The 19936-nt window shown below is 47.7% G+C and overlaps 2 protein-coding genes and 2 long non-coding RNA genes across 5 annotated transcripts in view; all 4 read left to right on the top strand.

The window, feature by feature from the left end:
• The first annotated feature begins 329 nt into the window (after positions 1-329).
• LOC146753506 (uncharacterized) lies at positions 330-5120 on the top strand. Its single transcript, XR_014940019.1, has 4 exons — positions 330-570; positions 781-1047; positions 1698-3694; positions 5020-5120. It is a non-coding gene; the product is annotated as an uncharacterized LOC146753506 (long non-coding RNA).
• Positions 5121-5460: 340 nt separating this feature from the next.
• On the top strand, positions 5461-6535 carry LOC146753505 (uncharacterized). The gene is made up of 3 exons (XR_014940020.1): positions 5461-5887; positions 6263-6335; positions 6463-6535. It is a non-coding gene; the product is annotated as an uncharacterized LOC146753505 (long non-coding RNA).
• A 347-nt stretch (positions 6536-6882) lies between these two features.
• Positions 6883-9176, top strand: LOC146753504 (uncharacterized). Its single transcript, XM_085530573.1, has 6 exons — positions 6883-7001; positions 7265-7342; positions 7526-7607; positions 7878-8004; positions 8202-8347; positions 8666-9176. Exons 1-6 carry the CDS (start codon positions 6888-6890, stop codon positions 9088-9090), a joined length of 972 nt encoding a protein of 323 aa, XP_085386699.1. The 5' UTR covers positions 6883-6887; the 3' UTR covers positions 9091-9176.
• An 84-nt stretch (positions 9177-9260) lies between these two features.
• The window catches only part of LOC146753501 (rho GTPase-activating protein 32-like), a 38718-nt gene continuing 28042 nt past the window's right edge, over positions 9261-19936 (top strand). The window contains exons 1-3 of one of the 2 annotated variants that reach the window (XM_085530571.1): positions 9261-9653; positions 12312-12489; positions 15431-15589. In XM_085530571.1, the coding sequence (XP_085386697.1) occupies positions 15498-15589 (92 nt within the window). In that variant the 5' untranslated portion in view covers positions 9261-9653; positions 12312-12489; positions 15431-15497. Of the gene's footprint in view, positions 9654-12311; positions 12490-14284; positions 15590-19936 lie in introns of those variants that run through there. The other variant, XM_085530572.1, reaches the window with a different exon arrangement.

Raw genomic sequence — 19936 nt, 5'->3', positions numbered from 1 at the left:
TGTCCCCAGTGTAAGAGTCTTCATTCACATCCTAAAGTACTTGTTAAATGTTCAGCTCACTCTTATTTGAATAAAAGCCTCAACTGGGAGCAATTTAATAGGCACAGGACAAGAGCTGGACCATGCATTTGGTAGATAATATACAGTATTACTTTATAGAAATGTAGTCAATGGCATTCCCTATAGGGAATCGTTTGTTTTATCTTTGGAGTGGTTCAAAGAACCATTGTGAACATGAAATTAATTGGAATGGAATAGACGCAAGATACTTTCCTCTTCTTCCACTTGTCCTCATCCTTTCTTCTCTTCCACCCCTGCTTTGCAGATTACCATATACAAATCACCAGGAAGTTGGAGGACAAGACAGTTTTGGAACGTCATTCTGTCATCCTGTCCTGTGACTTCAGGCCTTCTGCAAAGGTTGTGAAATGGTTCAAGTGCCACCCACCCATCGAGCCCTCTGAGAAGTACAAGATCAAGAGGGATAAGCATTCAGCAGAGCTCAAGATTCTGAAGCTGAAGCCCGATGATGCTGGTGTGCAGAGACTGAGGCCACGCTGACAGCTGAAGGTATGAGCAAGGCGGGTGGCCTCTTCCATGTCCTATTTCACCTCAGATTTCTCTTCTTGAGGTTGATTTCTGCCGTTCTCTCCTGCTAACTTTATAAATGTATAATCTTCATTGAGAAGATTACACAAAGATCATCTAGTCCAACCATTCTACCACATCCCAGTATGATTTATAGTAACAGTGGTAACAGTTCACCTTGTTTCCCCACAGCCCGCAATGTAGAAGTAACGAAGCAGCTGCAGGATGTGGAAATTGAAGAAGAGAGCTCTGCTGTCTTCTCCTGCGAGCTGTCCCATGATGACGAGGACGTGGAATGGTTCCTGAATGGCAACCTCCTTTACACCAACAATTACAATGACATCAAGAACGTTGGCAATTGCTGCACACTGACGATGAAGCAGGTTAAGCCTGAGGATGCTGGCACAGTGACAGTGAAGTCAGACAAGGTGTCAGAAAGCGCGCACCTGAAGGTGATAGGTGGGTCTGATCACACACCTCCTTGATGTAAGAGATGCTAAGGAGCTACAGTTCATTCTGTTGTGCAGCAATCCTGCTTCTAAAGCTCACCTCTCTGGGGTGACAAGTCATCAGGGGCTTTCTTCCAGTGGAAGGTTCCATTGCAGCAGATACCAAGGAAGGAGGATGGTTTTGGTGTCCTGCCAAAGCATTCCATTGCTTTTTATCATCATTTTACTTAACACAAGGAGAGTTACAGGAGCAGTTTCTTTTACTGCTTCAGTAACATGCAGTGTCAATGCTGTTGTCTCCAAGGATTTATGACTGAAGGAGAGATCATTCAGTATGTGGTTTGCCTCTGGAATGACTAATGACCAGGCTGTGAACAACCTGATCTAGCTGTGAATGTCCCTGTTTATTGCAGGGGAGCTGGGCTAGATGGCCTTTAAGGGTCTCTTCCAATTCTAAGGAACTCGTGCCTGAAGTGCAGAAGTGGATGAATTATACCACTTCTTCATATCCTCCCCATGATTACAGAGGAAATACAGCAAAACAACATGCATGGTCTTATTGTTGTCATGTGCTTGAATACGAAGACGTCTCTTTTTTATGGTTGAGATTTTTGTTGATATGGGTCAGTAAAAACTCACATTGTTTAGCTTTCTCAATAGGCGATCGTGGGAATCCTGGTCTCCATCATCTGGTACCACCGTGGATTCATCTACATCAGGCACGACTGAAAGAATTAAAACACAAAACAACCACCAAGGTGAACCCTTCCAAAAGGGGGAAAGTTCCATTTGCTGCAAGCCACCGAGGTAACCAATAGAGGGGCCCTGATCCCCCTTGTGCCATCAGGATGCTCTGGCGCGGTATGTGCCTCAAACTCAAAGCTCCTTCCCACCTCCCAAGGAAAAGCAAAGCAGCCCAAGCATCTCCAGCAAAGCTGCCCAGCAGACAGCAGGGAATGCAAACAGCTTCTGGCTGCTCCCCTGCACTCCTGTCCTAAGTAAGTGACCATACGGGGACTGGCTGGGAAATCAGTGCATGACACACGTGAGTGTGCACAGGGTTGTGCAAAGCAGTGGGGATCCGTGTGTGTGTGTGTGTATGTGTTTGTGTGTGTATTTGTGCATGGATGGTGATGCACACACATTTGTGTCCATGAGTGTATAAACCAGTGGGGTTGCTCAGGTGTGTGTAGGTCTGTGGGTATGTGTGCAAGGACGAGCATGCACATATATGTGTGTGCACAGGGGTGTGCAGAGTGTTGGAGCTGCACAAGGACATTGTGGTACCGGTGTGTGCGTGCACTTTGGGAGTGAAAGGAAGGGGTTACACATGTGTCTGTATGTGTGTGCACAGGGCTGCACTAAGGGATGTGGTTGTGTGAGTGTGTGTGAGCACATGGATAGTGCATGGATGCGGTGGCACAAATGTATGCTTGCACATGGGTGTGCTGAGGAGTTGGGTTGCACACAGGTGCACACAAAGGGATATTTGTGGAAGGTGTAGGCACGTAGGTGTTCCCAGGGATGGTTTGCACATGTCTGTGAATGCAAAGGAGGGCACACAATGCAGAGTGTGCATGGGGGTGTGCAAAGCAGGCAGGGTGGCACACGGGTGTGCATGTGCACGTGGATAGGGGAATGCGGGGGATACAGGTTGACCTGTGCTGAGGTGAGTGGGGGCTCACGGTGTTGCTCAGTGGTAGATTTGTTCACACTGAGTGCTAACAGGAAACTCACACACCCTTTTTGTTTCAGCTGTGCCAGCGCTGTGATCCCTTGCTGCAGGGATGGGGTGTTGGAAGGATGGTCTGCGTGCTGAGCTCCCATCTCTTGCAGGAATCAAGTGTAGAGCAAAAGGGATGTTTGGGCCAGGTGACCGCAAGAAGGCTGGCTGCTTTGGATGGTGGCAGCTGATGGAAACAGGTGTTGTTGTGACCATTCAGCTTTTAACAGAAGTCAGGGGTCATGCAGCAAGAGCGACTAGGTTCTCAAATGGCTTCAGACGTGCACACCGAGTACATCTGTCCTGCCGTGCCATCTCTGCTTCTTTTTATGCTGGCATTGTTATGACCACGTGTTGGGCCTGTTTGCTTGTAGAAGGAGGAATGTTAGGTGCAGTTCTCACTGAGAACTTGTGATAGGATTTCTGTGTAATTTGAATCATGAGTGTTAGCACAGTGAGTTGAAGGAGGGCCCCGGAAGCAAATTTGGTGCTGTTGAAGCTCTGTGCGATGAGCAGGTGGGAGGTAACACGTGCTGGCAGGTGTGGAAACAACTTTGGGATTGAGGTGTGGAGGAAAGGTAAGGTGATGAAGGAGCTGATGGCAAAGAGTTTCCTGAGGAGGCTTGGTGCTTGCTTGGCGTTGGATCTGATCAACTTCTTGTGTGCTGGTGTCCATCTGGTGTTTGTGGAGTAGTTTTCATCCCAGGGTCTGTCTGGTAGGACTGGGGCTTGAGCCAGGCCAGGGCGAATCCAGTGTGCTTTACTCTCGTTCTTAGTGCTTGTTTTTGCTCAGGAGGGCCGGTGGCAATCCTCACGGAGCAAGGCCTGCAAATGGGGTTTGTGGAGGAAGGTCCTGCAGGCCTTGTGTGACACCCATGGAGCTGCAGCGAGGCTGCATCTTTGTAAAACAAGGGAAATGCACAGAGATCTGAAGGTGGGTTGTCGTCTCAAGTGATGCCGGAGGGGATGTGCGTGCTCCTTTACATATGCGTTGTCTGCCTGCTGTAGGTGGGTTGGCTTAGAAAGCTGGTACCGTGTTTCTGTTGTCGGGAGAAGCAAATATCAAGTCTTCTCTCTACTGAAAGATTTAACAAAAGAGCCTCTCCTTGCTTCTTAGCGTATGAATCACAGAATCATAGAATCGCGAGGGTTGGGAAAGACCTAAAAGATCATCCAGTCCAACCGTTCTCCTATTACCACTAGCTCCCAATAAATCACGTCCCTCAACACAACATCCAGTCATTCCTTGAACACCCCCAGGGTGGGTGACTCCACCACCTCCCTGGGCAGTCCATTCCAGTGCCTGGACACCCTTTATGAAGTAATATTTCCTAATGTCCAGCCTGAACCTCTCCTGCTGCAGCTTAAAACCATTCCCTCTAGTTCTATCAATAATGACACGAGAGAAGAGGCCGACCCCCAGCTCACTGCAACCTCCCTTCAGGAAGTTATAGAGAGCAATGAGGTCTCCCCTGAGCCATCTCTTCTCCAGGCTGGACATTCCCATCTCCTGCAGCCTCTCCTCATATGGCCCCATTGTGCTCCAGACCCCTCACCAGCTTTGTTGCCCTTCTTTGAACACGTTCCAATGCCTCAGTGTCTTTTTTGCAGTGAGGGGCCACAAACTGGACACAGAATTCGAGTTGTGGCCTCACCAGTGCTGAGTACAGGGGGACAGTCACCTCTCTGCTCCTGCTGGCGTCACTGTTTCTGATGCAAAATGTATGTAAGTGTCACATGTGTGACATCCTTTTTGATGGAGTTCTGTGACTGGAGTTCAATGGATTTGAGAGCTGACTTGAAGCCTGTGGGCATCACCCAGGAGTTGGGGTGAGAGGATGAGGCGTAGGAACAGGAACCTCTTTGGTCGTTCTTAACTCCCAACTTTTAGGTCAGGAATCTCTGTGTGTTTATCATGTAAAGAACAGAGTCATTGTGCAGCCTGTGAATGAATTGATTCACGCCTGCTGATTGGTGCTGTTCTCTACAGGGAGCTGCAATGGAAATGGACACTTGTGGTCCACTGTCCAGCCCCCTCCCGTGCTGGATTTTCTGGGCTTTGAGACACGTCTTCCAGATTCACTTTGTTTTATTTCTGATGTGTTGACCTGTTGAGCTCCAGCCCCAAATGAGGATTCAAGTACTACCACAGCAGTCCATTGGGACTGTAGTGTTTCTTGCTAAACAGAATTCGTGTGCACCCGTGTCTTTCGTCTGCACAAAGGATCTTGTAATCATCTCTGTCTGTGTTTCTTTTAGACCCAGAGATGGAGCAGAGAGGAACACAGACTTGGGTGGATCTTCATTCAGGAGCAGGGACACGTCATGCTCACCTGAGGTGTCTGGCTGACAGCAAGAGCAGAGAGGTAAGTTTCATAGGGTCGCGTGCACATTTTATTTTATTTTTAATTCATGATGCATAGAGGCGTTCCCCAGACAAAGTGAGCATTTCTCAACTGGACTTTCTAGAAATGAGCTAGGCAGTGAAAATGGGTTTGAAGCATCCAAAGAGCCCCGCAAGAGAATGCTGAGAGTTAATCTGGCACCCTCCTTTGGAAACGTCCGTTGTCTGTCAGCTCTTCAGCTGTGCCCTAACACCTCCCATTGCGCTGCCACACCAGGATAGAATTCCAAGCCCACACTGAGTCCTGGAATGTTGTGGTGCCGTGTTGGAATCAGATGTGACCACGTGGTCTTGGCTCCCCGCCTTGTGGGGGGTCATGGTGGACCAGGCTGTTGGCCGTTGGTGATGTCATAAGCGGCTGGAATGAGGGGAGGAGCGGTGCGTTCTGTGTTCCTTTGTGGGTGAGCTAGTGGTCGGAGTGGTTGTTGACTTGTTGTTCTTGTGCCTTTAGTGTCGTTAGTTAGTGTCGTTAGTTAGTTAGTGTTGTTAGTTAGTGTTGTTAGTTAGTTAGTGTTGTTAGTTAGTTAGTGTTGTTTGTTAGTGTTGTTAGTTAGTTAGTGTTGTTTGTTAGTTAGTGTTGTTTGTTAGTGTTGTTAGTTAGTGTCGTTAGTTAGTTAGTGCCGTTAGTTAGTTAGTTAGTTAGTTAGTTAGTTAGTTAGTTAGTTAGTTAGTTAGTGACTTTATTGCCTTTTTCTTCACACCGTCGTGCGCAGCAGCTTGTAGGTAAGCTGAACCAGCATGGGATGGATGGGTGGGCAGTGAGGTGTTGAGAACTGCTGGCTGTCGGAGCTCACAGCACCGTATTGCTTACTCTTGACCATGAGACGTAATTTTCCCTCAGTACACACGTTCCAAAGGGGGTATCTGTAAAGTTGGCACCTGTCCCGTGCTTCTTCCATTGTCTTCTTTGCTCAATTTTGGAAGCATTATAAAGTTGCTGGGTGGACAGGCATCACGTAGCCTGAGACTCAGCTTGTCTTGCAGCAAGTGGATGGGACGGTTGTGCTGTGTGTGTTATTCCATGGATGTCTTAGCCCTGCTCACTGACCTGCTCTTTCTCTCTCCTCTCCTCACCCTCCGCCCACTGCCTCGGTGCAGCTTTAGCTCTCATTCCATCTGAGCAAAGCGACAAGGAACTGCTGCAGATTGCTTGAGGTGATCTCACTGCCAGGTACGTGCCATGATTTGTCCCCCCCCATGGTTTTGCCACAGGGTATGCGCGGGTAGATCTGAGGAAGTCTGTCCATACTGTGCTGTGTGAATAGAGAAAACAGAAGTGTGTTTCTGCTCTGTTCCAGCTGTTCACACTTGCTGTGATGGGTGTCGCGTGCAGTGGGATCAGCCGTGAGCCTGAGGTGGCGGCGACGGAGGTACAGTATGAAGCTCTGGCTGGTCTTTGTTCCCTGTGTTGAGCCATTAGAAGGAGCTGCAGATGTACTCTCTTGCAGTAAAGAATGGGCCCAAAAGGGCCTGGCCAACTTTCTGCGCCAGTGCCATTGCTGATTAGTCTGTGTTGAGAGAGATGCATCTTTGCATGGCCTGGCAATGCACGCCAAGAAGAGAAACGATTGTTGAGATGTGCAGCTCCTTCTGAAGTGCTCCTGATAAGGACGGAGTGTATTTGCTGCAGCTTTCTCTGCAGATGTGCTCCTCACCTTGAAATCCTCCTGGTTTGTCCTCATCTCCTGACCACGGCCTGTTCTCTGTTTTGCAGGCTGATAACATGCGGGAGCCGCAGCTGGTGCGTGCTGTGTCATCTTTAAACGTACCAGCGATTGCGGCGGCCCATGTTATTAGGAGCCACGTCGCCCAGGGGCCGGGTGAGCTCTCTCTGGAGGTAAGCAGTTCCAGGCGTTCCTTGTTGTCATGCATGGGAAAGTAGTAGAAGTTGTGAACGCAGCAGGAATAGTCTCAGACACCTTTAGTATATCTTGCGAGATGAAGCTTCGAAGGTTCTGTTGCAGCTTAGACTTTTTCTGGGTTGGGAGGAGTTTGCTGTCAAGCTTGAGGGTATTCTGCAGCACACAAGAAGGCAGTTATTTGAGCTGTTCTTTCCTGCCAGCTGTGCTGAAGCTGGGATTGATGTTTCATCTTTTGCAGGTTGGAGACATCGTGTGCATTGTTGATATGCCACCAAAGGAGATGAGCCCCTGGTGGAGAGGCAAGCGTGGCTTTGAGGTAGGCACACGCTTTCGACTATAATTTCAACTTCAGCAGAATCGGGAATCTCAAGTTGGAGCTGCTCTGCCTGCACAGGATGGCTTCTTGCCATGAACAGTTGCCCTGTGCCGATGTCAGAGGACCATCCCTTTGGCTCTGGGCTTGCGCTAATGCCCACCTGTCTTTTTGTTCTTATTACAGGTTGGTTTTTTCCCTGGTGAGTGCGTGGAACTCATCAGGGGAAAACTTCCTGAGTCACTGGTCAATTCCTTGCCAATGCCAGGTACGTATTTTACATTTGACAAAGCGGGTTAGTATAATAGGGTCAGAATGTGGCTTTCAGGGGGTATGTAAATGCCCAAGTTCAGCAAGCTTAGCAAGAGAACTTCATTAAGCTCCTTGGGCACCTCCAGGGATGAGGAAAATCCGTTCTTGTGTGTCCTTGTTGGGAACGTAATTCCTGTTGTTACGTGCTCTGTCGAATGCATTGCACTCAGCCACATCCAACTGAGCCAAGCCTGAAATGAACTGGTTTCTTTGTTTTGTTGCTCAGTGGCAAGGAAACGGGGCAAACTCATCACCCGCCTTCGTTCCCTGGTGAAGGCCCACCCCAGGAGAGCAAAGCAGCCGGAACCAACGACATTCTCTGGATCCATGTCCTTGCTTGACATCGTTGAGAGGTATTTAGCCAGCAGGACTTGAGGGCTGAGCTGTAGGAATGGAAGCATCCTCTGCTGTTTGAAACAGAGCGCTTTTCTAAGCTGTGTTTCAGCAGAAAGCAGGCAATGCCGGGAACAGGCAGCAATTGGCAAGGGCTCAGTGCAGCTCTTCCCTCACCCTGCACCACGACTGACAGCATGCTCTGTTTTCTCTGCAGAATGAGTTCTCCCAGTAAGAGGGCAGAGTCAGCAGCTGCCAGTTGGCGTTCCTGCTTCTGCCTGGGCAAACCATCCCCTGTGGCCAAACGCCAACTGCAGAGCAGTGCCAGGGAGCCCTCTGAAGTAGAAGTCTTGGTTCTGGCAGGTAAGGGTGCAGATCCAGCTTTCAAAACACTGCTTGTCAGAAACACAGGTAGAATTCATGCTTTCAGTGGGCTTGTACTTCCTTCTGGCGTTCAAGCCCATGCCTGACATCTTTGGTTGACCCCTGTCTTTCCCAAATGAGTCTCTTGTCAACACAAGAGCTGGGCCTGCACGAGGATAGCTTTCAAGACAGTGACAGTGTTGCTAGAAGCTTATTGGCTTCTGCCCACCACCACTACATAGCCAAATGTCAAGAACCTCTTAATGGTTCATCTTGTGAACGTTCGACACTAACCGTTGTGCATCTACTCCTTCCTAGGTGACCCGAGCCCTTGTATATCCCCAAGACGCAGGGCATGTTACGATCATGCATCCAGTGATTCCATCAATGAAGAGCTGTTGAGAAGCACAGGATGCTGCAGTTCTGATGAAAGCCTTCCATATAACATCAGTTATGCAGAGAAGAATGTCATCGTTGTTGAAGCCCTCATTCATCCTATCCCTCCAGAAGCTCCTGACCTGAGCCTACCAGATGCCACAGTTACAAGCCTGGACTGTGGCCTGGTGCCTTTCCAGGACAGCCCAGCCCATGCGCAGCCCGACTGCCTTGACAGCAACACCTCCAAGCAGGACCAGGACAGCGTTACTGAAGAGCAGCCGAGCCTCTTGGAGGGGGACTTGGAGTCAGGCCTCCAGTCCCAGGCACCAGGCAGCAGCTCAAGCTCTGAGCCACTTTCCCCTTAACATCAGAGGACGTGTCCCATCTTTACCCCAGACCTTTCATTCCGTCCTTTCTCCTATTGAATAAAGGCACGCTCGTGCTCAATCAACGCCTTGACTGCATTCCGAGTTTTCATTCACAAAGACTGGGATGAATGCAAGAAACAGCAAGGCAGCTCGGCTTGCAACGCTCTGGCTGTGGGGTGCGTGCAGGGACACTGTAACCATACAGGGAAAGGCTTCCACTGCTTCCTCAAGCTGTAGTCCAGCCCTGCTACTGCTCTGTGGCACAAAGCCCTGAGGGATGTTCCATATTGTTAACCTAAGTGGAGCCAGCTTCATGCACTGTGTTTTGTTGTTGCTGGGTGAGAGGGGGATGCACGTTGGTGAGAAGATGAGCATTGCTGGATCTGCCACGAGTGTCCCTTCTGCCTCTAAGAATATGTCCTAAGTAGGATGTGAACACTGCTGGCACTTCCTCATTGCACGTGCTTGGAGGATCTTCAGTTCTTGCACATTCAGGATGTCTGTCAGTGACTACAAGGAAATTCTCAAGTACTAGGAATTCCATGAAACAGTTGGAACGGGTAAGTGTCATCTTTGTACAGAAACAGCACGCCTAACAGTCTGTCTCACCACTCTAGAATTAATCTGAGAATAGATTGACAGCTCTTGTCAGTTCTCTAAGTCAGGTTTCATTTGGATAAACTTGAAATGGAATTTCTGAAACCAGTTGGAAATTGATGGTGCTGATTACCTCTTCATCTAATTAAAACATTATGCACTTTCGGTTGGGAGAGAAAGTTACAGTACTCCACTCCAATCCAGTGGATTGCAGGAGAGAATTGAAGGGGGAAAAAAAAACACGAAGTAGAACTCATGGGTTGAGATAGAATTATTTACTGAGATAGAGAAAAGGATAATAGTTATGATGAATGCAAAAGCAATTGCTCGCCACCTACCAATCAGTGTCCAGTTAGCCTCCTAGTAGTGGAAGAGATTTTCATGAAGTTCTACCCCGTTCAAAACTCCTTCCACAATATGTCATATAGTATGGAATATCCTTTGGCCAGCTTAAGTCAGCTGTCCTAGTTCTGTTCCTTCTCACTTCCTTGGGCTCTCAGCTGAGATTGACTGTGGCTCTGTACAACGCTGCCTGGCAGCAGCTGTAAGCATCACTGCGCTATCTCCATTGTTTCTCTAGAATGAAAACGTAGTATTAAATCAGACACTGAAGAAAATAATTCAGTCCCAGCTGAAACTCAGACAATAACTTGTGCTTAGGATTGTTTCCCTACAGGAAATGTTAGATAATTACTGCTACTTGGTACTGTGTCCTGTAGCTGAGCTGGATTTTGTTATCCTTGAAGAAGTATCTTCCTCTGAAAGGGGAGTAAAACATGATGCTCCTAATGAGCGGAGCAGAGACACAGATCTGATCTGAGTGTTGGTTTCATATTTTTGTGATGCTCTTTGCTGCAGTTTGTATCTAGAGAGAAGCCCTTGTGGTGTCAGTCTGTTGTGTAACCTGCTCTAGTTTTGTGCCTCAAGGAAGAGTGATCCTTTAAACAAATGGTGGCTATACAGAGGGTATGGGGTGAGATGCATTCCTCTGGCCCCATCCAATGGATTTTCTGTCACTGAAGACTTGAAGCACAGGTTAGGTACTGGAAGGCTTGAATATTTCCTCACCAATAGGTTAGAGCTTGGCATTTTGTAAGCTGCTGGTATCTCGGAGTAAAGCAAATAATTACAGCACGAGCATTTTCCTAGGCATCTTATGAAATCCCTCTATCTAAGGCTACTGGAAGGCACTCTGAACAAAGATCATTCTCCCCAGCTTCTCTTCTCTGAGTGGGAGCTTCAGCCCCCTGCACAAGCTGGAGGTCATCCACAGAGTTTGTTTCAGGTTGTTATCCTTCCTGGCCAAAAACCAGATACAGTATTGTAGATGTGGTGCAATGAGTGTTGAAGCAGGAATGACTTGTCCTGGTCTGGTTGTGCTGCTTTTTAATGCAGCTGATGATCTTGTTGTACTTCTTTTCTGTCAGAGCACACTGCTGGCTTGCATTCAGCCTGTGGTCTCTCACCACTTGTCCTCCTAGTCCCCAGGTCCTTTCCAACAGATACAAGCTAGTATTTCCCACCTGGGATACTGGAAGATGGGAACTTGTCAGCAGTCAGTGAAGATCTCTGAGACAGCGAGAGCGAGCGAGCTTTGAGTAGACTGGGAACCACTGTCCACAGCAGGAAATAAGAGAAGAGAAAAGATGTTTCCTTGGGCACTTGGGTGGAAATCATTCCTGACTGCTTTCTCATCCACCAGGAAAATCTGCTGATTGACAATTTGAAGCTGATGGACTTTGGACTCTGTGCAAAGCCAGAGTTAAGAGGATGTGTTAAATCAAATACAATGTGCCCCCAAGTAATGCATGTTTGAGCACCGTATGCAACAGGGGCTTGTCCAAACAAACACCCTAAAATCAAGCTGTTTTTGTGGCTGACATGTCATTGCATCTTGTTTGGAATGGCCTGAACTGTGTGAGAGTGGTTAACAGATTGCTCAGAAGCACAGGTAGATTATTTTCTCTAGCTAGACTCCCTGTTTTCATAGTCTAAGCTGTAGATAATCTTGTAGGTATATCACCTGTGTTATGCAAGGGTCTGTAATAGGAGCATGGGGTTGGTGTGCCTAAGGGACCTTCTAAGGATCTGTATGTAGGATGAGATTGTGGATAGAATAAAATGACTTTTGCAGGTGACGTACAAATCCTGTGATTGCATATGCTTGAACTGAATTGTTTCTTGATCTTCAAACTGATTTCCAGAAGCCTTTATTAACATGTAAGATGGGTGCTGGTAAGAAAGAATGGGAAGACTGCCTTACTGATTCCAAGAGAATTATTTATCATCAAATGATTTTTCCTGGCCAAATTTAGAGCCTCTCACAGGTAATCGAGACCAACAGGCTGTTGTTGCACAATCAACAGGCACAATCGAGATGATCAGCTGAGGAAAATAAAGCATCATGCCAAGGGAACTAGATAAGTGAGCAGCTTGAGATCTGCACATTCATGTGATGCTCATGGTCTTAGACAATATTTGCTTAGTGAGGTCACATTGAATGAAAGCAAAATCTAAGATGAATGAAAATATACACAGGAGAAGAAGCCTCTGAGGCTTCTGAAGTGTTATGACCAGAAGACATAAACTCTGTTAAAGCAAACGTTTCTCTCTCTTTTTAGTGTTCTTCCAGGGAGGCCTTGATTACCGCCTGAACACATGCTGTGGAAGCCCAGCTTATGCAGCACCAGAGCTAATCCAGGGCAAAGCGTCTATTGGCTCAGAGGGATGTAGAGCGGTGTTTGTTTCCCCCTCTTTCCCTTCCCTCTCCACAGAGCATTTCAAGGCAGTGGAGCTCAGGTAGGCTCTCTTGGTTTCCCTTCTGAATTCTGCTAGGTTGCATTGCTTGGTAGCTCTCAGAAGCTGTCAGTGGCCACAGACTAGAAAAGTGCAATTGGTCTCAGTTCACACAGCTGGCTGGTTTGTCTCTGGCTAATCCTGAACTGCCTCAAGCGACTGCTTTGGGGCTCTACAGAACAGCAGCTTCAGAGATCTCTTTCTATTACTAAGTTTTTGAAAGAGCAATTTGCTGTGTTCTAATTATCCATCATTTTTGTGCAGTCTTTTTTGTCAGACTTCTCCTTAGATTCCATGTTGTATGTGAAGATTAATTTGCATTGTGATTTATAATGTACTAAAAACTGAGAGATGTCTGGAATTTTGGAACCCACTACTTGCAGTTGTTAATCTGTCCAAACTGGTCTGGTTTGCAATGCCCTCATCCTTCTTGAATCGCTCTGCTGTTAAAAGCGGAGCAATTCCTACAAGTGCCATGGCCCCACTGTTGTTCTAATTCTTGTTTCTTTGTTTTCCACACGCTGCTTTTCAAGCCTCCTTTTTCTTTACAGTCCAAGTGAGAATTGCACTGTGAAGTGTCTGAACCTTGTTGTGCCTCTACATAAAGAGAACAGCAGCAAAGCCTGACAGGTGACTGTGCTGACAGCTCTTGTAGCCAGTAGCACGTAACTGTGCTAAATCCCTTGTGACGGCTTTGATTTCATTTTTGCCAGTGAAATCCTTGTAAAAGGAACTGCAGCAGTGTGATGAGCTAAGGTGAAGATGCTGGTTTTAGTAGTGCTCTAAGCTGAGTGGAAGAACAATTGAATTAGGGTTATATGCTTTCTCTGGGACGATAAGGTTTTTTTTTCTTGAGATAAAGAGCCAGCTTTTCATGGGCTATATGTGGGCTTTGGCAAGGGCAGACAATCCAGTCTGTCAGGAAGCCATTTGAGGTGCTTCAGGTTTGTAAGCTTGTCTTTTTGTTTTTTGAGGCGGATATTTGGAGCGTGGGTGTACTGCTGTATGCTCTGCTGTGTGGGTTTTTCCTTTGGATGATGACAATATGATGGGACTCTACAGGAGGATACCAGTGGATATCAGTGGTGCTAGAATACACTGAGAAGGGAAATAGCTGAGCTTGACAAGAGGCCTTGCTTTTCGGATGGCAGAACATGCTGAGCTGTGGGTAGAAAGGTTAGGTCCTGGAACAGGCTGCCCAGTGAGGTTGTGGATGCCCCGTCCTTGGAAGTGTTCAAGGCCAGGTTGGACAGGGCCCTGGGCAACCTGATCTAGTAAAGGTGTATGTTTGGTGGCCCTGCTGGGCAGGGGGTTTGGAGCTACATGATCCTTGAGGTCCCTTCCAACCCGGGTAATTCTGTGATTCTGTGATTCTGTGATTCTGTGAAAGGCCTGTCTGCTGAATATTGTCCCTGTTTTTGCTGCTTTGTCTGCCAGTATTTTGTGGATTGGGTTCTACGCTTGGTTGGCCTATGTGGCACTGTAGCCTGATTCTATACCATGATAGCATACAGAATTTAAGGAGAAGTATTTTCTTGCCAATGGGCGGATTTTTTGTATCTGGTTCTTCAACTGGCTGCTCCCTATACTATCTGTAGTAAAAATAGAGACACATCATTTGATTTCCCAGAAATGAATGTTCCTAATTGCCAGCTCTTCTCATGTCTACAAAGAGCAAAGTTCTGCATTTGCTATTAGAATTTCCTCTTCCAGAATCAGGAGGTAATGTAGGACCCCACAGATTGCCTTCAGAATCCAGCAGTTAGTTCTGTTTCCTTTGGGAGTGCATAACAACCTGAGCACATGAACTGAATGACGTGGCTTTTTAGTCTGGTACAAACTCTGCTGTAGACTGAAACTTGGTCCATTTGTAAGCAGGACTTTGTCCATTTCTGCAGGACAGCAGAAAACCCTTTGTGCTAATCATGATGCCAAGAAGCAGAATGCGGCAAATGGCAGATGATCCAACTGCTTCAGGTGTTCATTTCCTTAAAACTGAGAATAGTTTTGGACTGAGAGTTTGTAAGCAGAACCGAGCTCTTAAAGCTGTCAGAGATTATTTCTGCACTGCTCAATTCTATCTGCCTAACATACACAGGATCTCAGAACTGCGTTGCGTGAATTGGTGGAACTTGTTGAAGTGAACTGGGATGAGCAAATTTTAGAACTTAGTCAGAACGCAGTAAAAAATGGATAATCTCATGGGTATTAAGGTACAGGCTTGCTATTTCTGCACTGAATTTGTTTTTATTTTACATGGTTGTGATCTGAAAGTTGCTTGAAACGCAGGCACCTCGGCACTGTTGTGTAACTGAATTTCACACATTATAGACCCTCAAATATCCTGGAATCTAAAACTCTGACTTGTTTTAAGTCTGCTGCTTGAGTCTATTCAGGGTCATAGTGTCTGTGTGAAGTGGAGTGTGTGGGGAGATTGTTGCTGCAGATCCTGGGAAGTTGCTGTGTATTTGCAGACAATGGCTGCTGTTGGTCACTGGGTGCCCCTGTTCCTCTGCAGAACAGCTGTGCTGTGCATGCAGCACAGCATGCTGTGCACGCCATGGAACTAGGAATCAAGAAGAGATAGAAGCTTGGCCTTGATGGCACGGGCTGTGTGTATAATCAGGAGGGGTGTTAACTCTTTGAAAGGGCTGATAATATCAGGACAAGGGGAAATGGTTTTAAGTTGAAAGAGGGAAGATTTACGTTGGTTGGTAGGGGAAGTTCTTTACTAGGAGAGTGCTGAGGTCCTGGAACAGGCTGCCCAGGGACGTTGTGGATCCCCCATCTGTAGAGGTATTCAAGGCAAGGTTAGATGTGGCCCTGGACAGACAGGTCTAATAAATGTGGAAGATAGGTGGCCCTACCAGGCAGGGGGAGTGGAGCTTCATGATCCTTGAGGTCCCTTCCAACCCGGGTCATTCTGTGATTCTGTGTTCCCCAGATGCCTCTTGGAAGTCATCAAGTCTGCCTCAGTGCTGACCACCAGTGCACTGTCCCCATGGGACTTAATGAGACACTTGGTGTCTCTGGCTGGGATCTGCTTGGTGATAAACATGGACGCGAAGAACTTAGCGATTGTGTGGGCTCCAAACCTCTTAAGGTAAACTTCTTTTTCCTTTTCAACACGATGCTTAGTTCTGCTCTCCTCCAACCCCAGGGGAACAATTTCTAGATGACAGTTTCTACTCACTTGTTTAGCTGGGACTGCTGTGTCCCTGATCATCCAGGATAATTTCGTCAGTGGCATCGCTGTTTGCCCACTGCGGAAATCTCCGGAGCCCAGTTTGACAGTTTTTGGCTACAGAAATTCAGACTTGGGGAAATGATCTTGGGGAAATGACTTGTAAGATCTGCCTTTTCTTCAGATCCCAGCAGAGCCAATCTCCCTGCGCCAGTGAAGCTGCCTGCATGGAGCTGCAGACCCAGTCAGCTGTTGTGGAATTCCTCATCAACCACACAGATGTCCTCTTCTGCTCCAAATCCACACCAGCCTTGGGAGAGGGAGTAGGTGAGCACCTTCCTCCATTAGCTTGATCTAAATCTGACAGCTTCATCCAATCCAGGGCTTCGCCAAGACCTTTGAAAATTCTATTACTGTCGAGGAGACAGCAGGCTTCTGGGCTTAGGTTAGAATACTGTGCCCCGTTGCTGGGTCCTGAGAATGTCCAAGCCTTACATGGAGAAAACTATCACTGCTGTTAAGATTTTTTGCAAGCAGGTGAAGCTTGATTGAAGTGTGGCTGTGAAGCTTTCTGAGATCCCTGCCCCCTAGTTTTTCTACGTTTTTTGTTTGCCTTTTTCGATACAGTGAGTTGCTCTTAATTGTGGCTGTGTCCTTTGCCACGAGCATACCACTGAGCACACGGTTATTTTGAGCTCCTCTTCTTCCAGTGGCTCGGATGAGCAATTCTGAGAGATATGCAGAATGGGGATGGCTGTGCTCCTGCTTCCTCCTCCGTCTCACCTGTGTTTTTCCCTTGCAGGGCACAGTTCTCTGGCAGGGCCCAAGTCTGTGTGGGTGTCTCCATCCACAAAGCTGCTCACACTGCAGGAGGCACAGGCTGAGAGGAGAGGTCAGAGCAGCTCTCCTGTTGCAACACAGAGCAGCAAGATACAAGCAGAGGAAGGGCCTGCAGCTGTACTAAGGAACTTGGATGCAATCACTGATTTTCCATCTGAAAGATAAAGAAAGAGGAATTCCCTTTCCAGCCCCCATCATCATTATTTGGGTGATTTTTATTGGTTTACTTTTTGTCCGTTACATCTCCAAGGACTCAACTTACACACAGTTGCCCTACGGGCTCAGTGGAGCCACACAAGGGTGCATTTCCTTCCTGGTTGGGCAGGCAGTCACGAGATGCAGAAAGCCATGCTGACGTCTATCCTGGTCTGTGTTGGCTGTACCTGGAAACACTGGGGTTTTCCAGATTTCAGGGCCACACACCTGAAACCAATTGTGCTTCTCCTGTAAGCAGAGCTGTTGGTCAGACTTGCAGGCACTAGAAATTAAAGATGGCAGTGAGCTGAGGCCGAGGAGGTGTTAACGTAAGAGTCAGAGATGCTTTTGAGCTTCCCTTATGGCTGCACCATTCCTCAGAAAGCAGTTACGCCTGCCAGCTCCTGTCCTGTTCTGCTGTGGAGACTTTACTCACATGGTCTGCATCTTGATTGACATGGTTGAGAGGAATGTAGCCAGCAGGACTTGAGGGCTGAGCAGTAGGAATGGAAGCGTCCTCTGCTGTTTGAAACAGAGCGCGTTTCTAAGCTGTGTTTCAGCAGAAAGCAGGCAGTGCCAGGAATAGGGAACTGTCATCAAGGGCTCGGTGCAGCTCTTCCCTCATCCTGCACCACAACTGACAGCATGCTCTGTTTTCTCTCTCCAGACTGAGTTCTCCCAGTAAGAGGGCAGAGTCACCAGCTGGCAGTTGGCGTTCCTGCTTCTGCCTGGGCAAACCATCCCCTGTGGCCAAACACCAACTGCAGAGCAGTGCCAGGGAGCCTTCCGAAGCAGAAGTCGTGGTCCTGGCAGGTAAGGGTGCAAATCCAGCTTTCAAAGCACTGCTTGTCAGCAACACAGGTAGAATTCATGCTTTCAGTGGGCTTGTGCCTCCTTCTGTATTCCTGCGTTCGAGCCCGTGCCTGACATCGTTGGTTGACTCCTGTCTTTCCCAAATGAGTCTCGCAAGCTGCTTGAAACCTGCTTGACAGGCAGCACCAAGCCTTTGCCTCCTTGGATAGTGAAAGTTTACACTAACTGCTGTGTATCTACTCTTTCCTGGTGAATCCATCCCTCGCCAACACAGGAACCCACCAGCAATTTGCAATGATGCACGTTGTGCTTCCATCAATGGAGTGCAGTTAGGATGTATGAGTCACTGCACTTCCAAGGACAGCCTTCCCCATGACAGCAATGATGGAGAGAAGGAGGTCTGACCTCTTCAGTTTTGGGCCCTTCCATGAGAGAAAACCTTGCGGTTCTGGAACGTCTTCATCTACGAAGGTAGTGAGGGGTTTGGAGCAAAGACCTTATGAGGAGCGGCTGATGGAGCTAGGATTGTTCAGCTTGGAGAAGAGGAGACTCAGGGGAGACCTTATAACTCTCTATAACTTCCTGAAGGGAGGTTGTAGTGAGCTGGGGTTTGGCCTCTTCTCTTGTGTAATCACTGATAGAACTAGAGGGAAAGGTTTTATGCTGCGCCAGGGAAAATTCAGGCTGGACACTGCGAAACATTACTTGTCGGAAAGGGTATTCAGGCATTGGAATGCACTGCCCAGGGAGGTGGTGGAGTCACCGATCATGGCAGTGTTCAAGAAACGTTTGGATGTGGTGCTGAGGAATATGATTAAGCCGGGAAGTATTGGTAATGGTTGGACCAGATGATTTTGTAGGTCTTTTCCAACCTTGATAATTCTGTGATTCTGAGCTGAGAAGCATGTCTTGCTCAAGTCCTGCTTCCAAGCTTAACCACCTACAATGAAGTAGATGTCAATTTTCTGGTGTCCTTCAATTCCATGTCCGCATTTTCCAAAATAAGGAGGTAACCAGCTACAGTGAAGTGAGCAATTTCAGTGCCTATTTCTGATGGTGGCAATGACTTCAGAGGTCACACTTAACTGATAGTGCCTGTTTCCATTCTGACAAAGGATGTAGTTGCAGCTGACTTCCCGAGGCTGCCATACGTGGTGGTGATGCAGCTTTGGGCTTGTGCGTTTGCATGACTCCCACCTTTCCTTTCTGTGTCTTGCAGGTCAGCTGGTGCTGGAAGCGGCCGGTATCTGAGTAGGAATGAAGGTGAGTGCAGGAGCAGCTGCTGAGGGGAGGAAGGAAGTCCATGCTAATGAGCTCTGAAGCATCTGCGGGTTCGGAATCAGAAGAAGCAGAAGTGATGCAGGGGGCTCCCCAGCAGGAAGCTGTCTGATCCAAGTGCTTGCTGAGAGTTTGGAAGCCCAAACCCTTATGGTCTCTGTAAGGGTGGCTAATATAAAGATGTTAACCAAGATGGTGGTAAATAGTCAAAGGTTGTTAGCAAAGGAAAACTCACCAATGTCGATGTTTTGACCAGAAAGCTGAGGCAGTCTCAACTGGGGAGCAATCTCCAAGAGGTGCTGCCTCAGTGGTGGTCAGCCTTTAAATGAGGTCTCAGAGGAGGTGGAGTCGAGATCCACCCCTTCCAGGAGCACAGCTAGATTACTCTCACCTGTGCTCCCGCAGCTGACCCAACACTGGCCTCAGCTGATTAATCAGAGGTTCAAGCTGTGATTTCCCATACAGTCTCTAAGCTGAAGGCAGCATCTCCTTGATCTGATGGTGGTGTGCCTGAGTGAGGGAGTGATCCAAGCTGGATGCAGAAGAGTCATCTTAATTTCTCTGCTATTTTACTTCAGATGACACCTATTGGGTGTTGGTTTCTTAAAATTTGGATCTAGGAGGTGGCCTCTCCCTTTGCTTCTGGTGAAAGCACAGTAGTGCAGCAGGAGTAGAAGACAAAGAGGTTTTCTTTGTGACAGCAACACCAATTATTTGATTCAAATGTGTAACTGTGATGAAGATGGTGAAGAACAGATACACCTCAAAGACATGCTTGATCACATAAGGAATGAGCATGTGATCCAAGACAGTCAGTGTGGCTTTAGCAGGGGAAGGCCATGCCTAACTAATCAGGTGGTCTTCTATGATGGAGTGACTGCATTTGTGGACAAAAGGAAGGAAACTGATGTCATTGACCTGGACTTGAGCGAGATCTTTGACATGGCCCTCCACCACATCCTTATCTCTAAACTGGAGGGATGTGGATTTGACAGGTGGACCACCTGGTGGATAAGGGATTGGTTGAAAGGCCACAGACAGAGGGTGGTGATTCATGGTTCGATGTCCAGGTGAAGGCTGATAACAAGTGGTGTCATCCAGGAGTCTGTCTTGGGACCAGTGCTTTTTAACATGGTTATC

This window comes from Coturnix japonica, chromosome Z (assembly GCF_054131305.1).
Source record: "Coturnix japonica strain WE chromosome Z, WE-NBRP24, whole genome shotgun sequence".
Lineage (NCBI taxonomy): Eukaryota > Metazoa > Chordata > Aves > Galliformes > Phasianidae > Coturnix > Coturnix japonica.
This window is presented reverse-complemented; position numbering and strand designations above follow the sequence as displayed.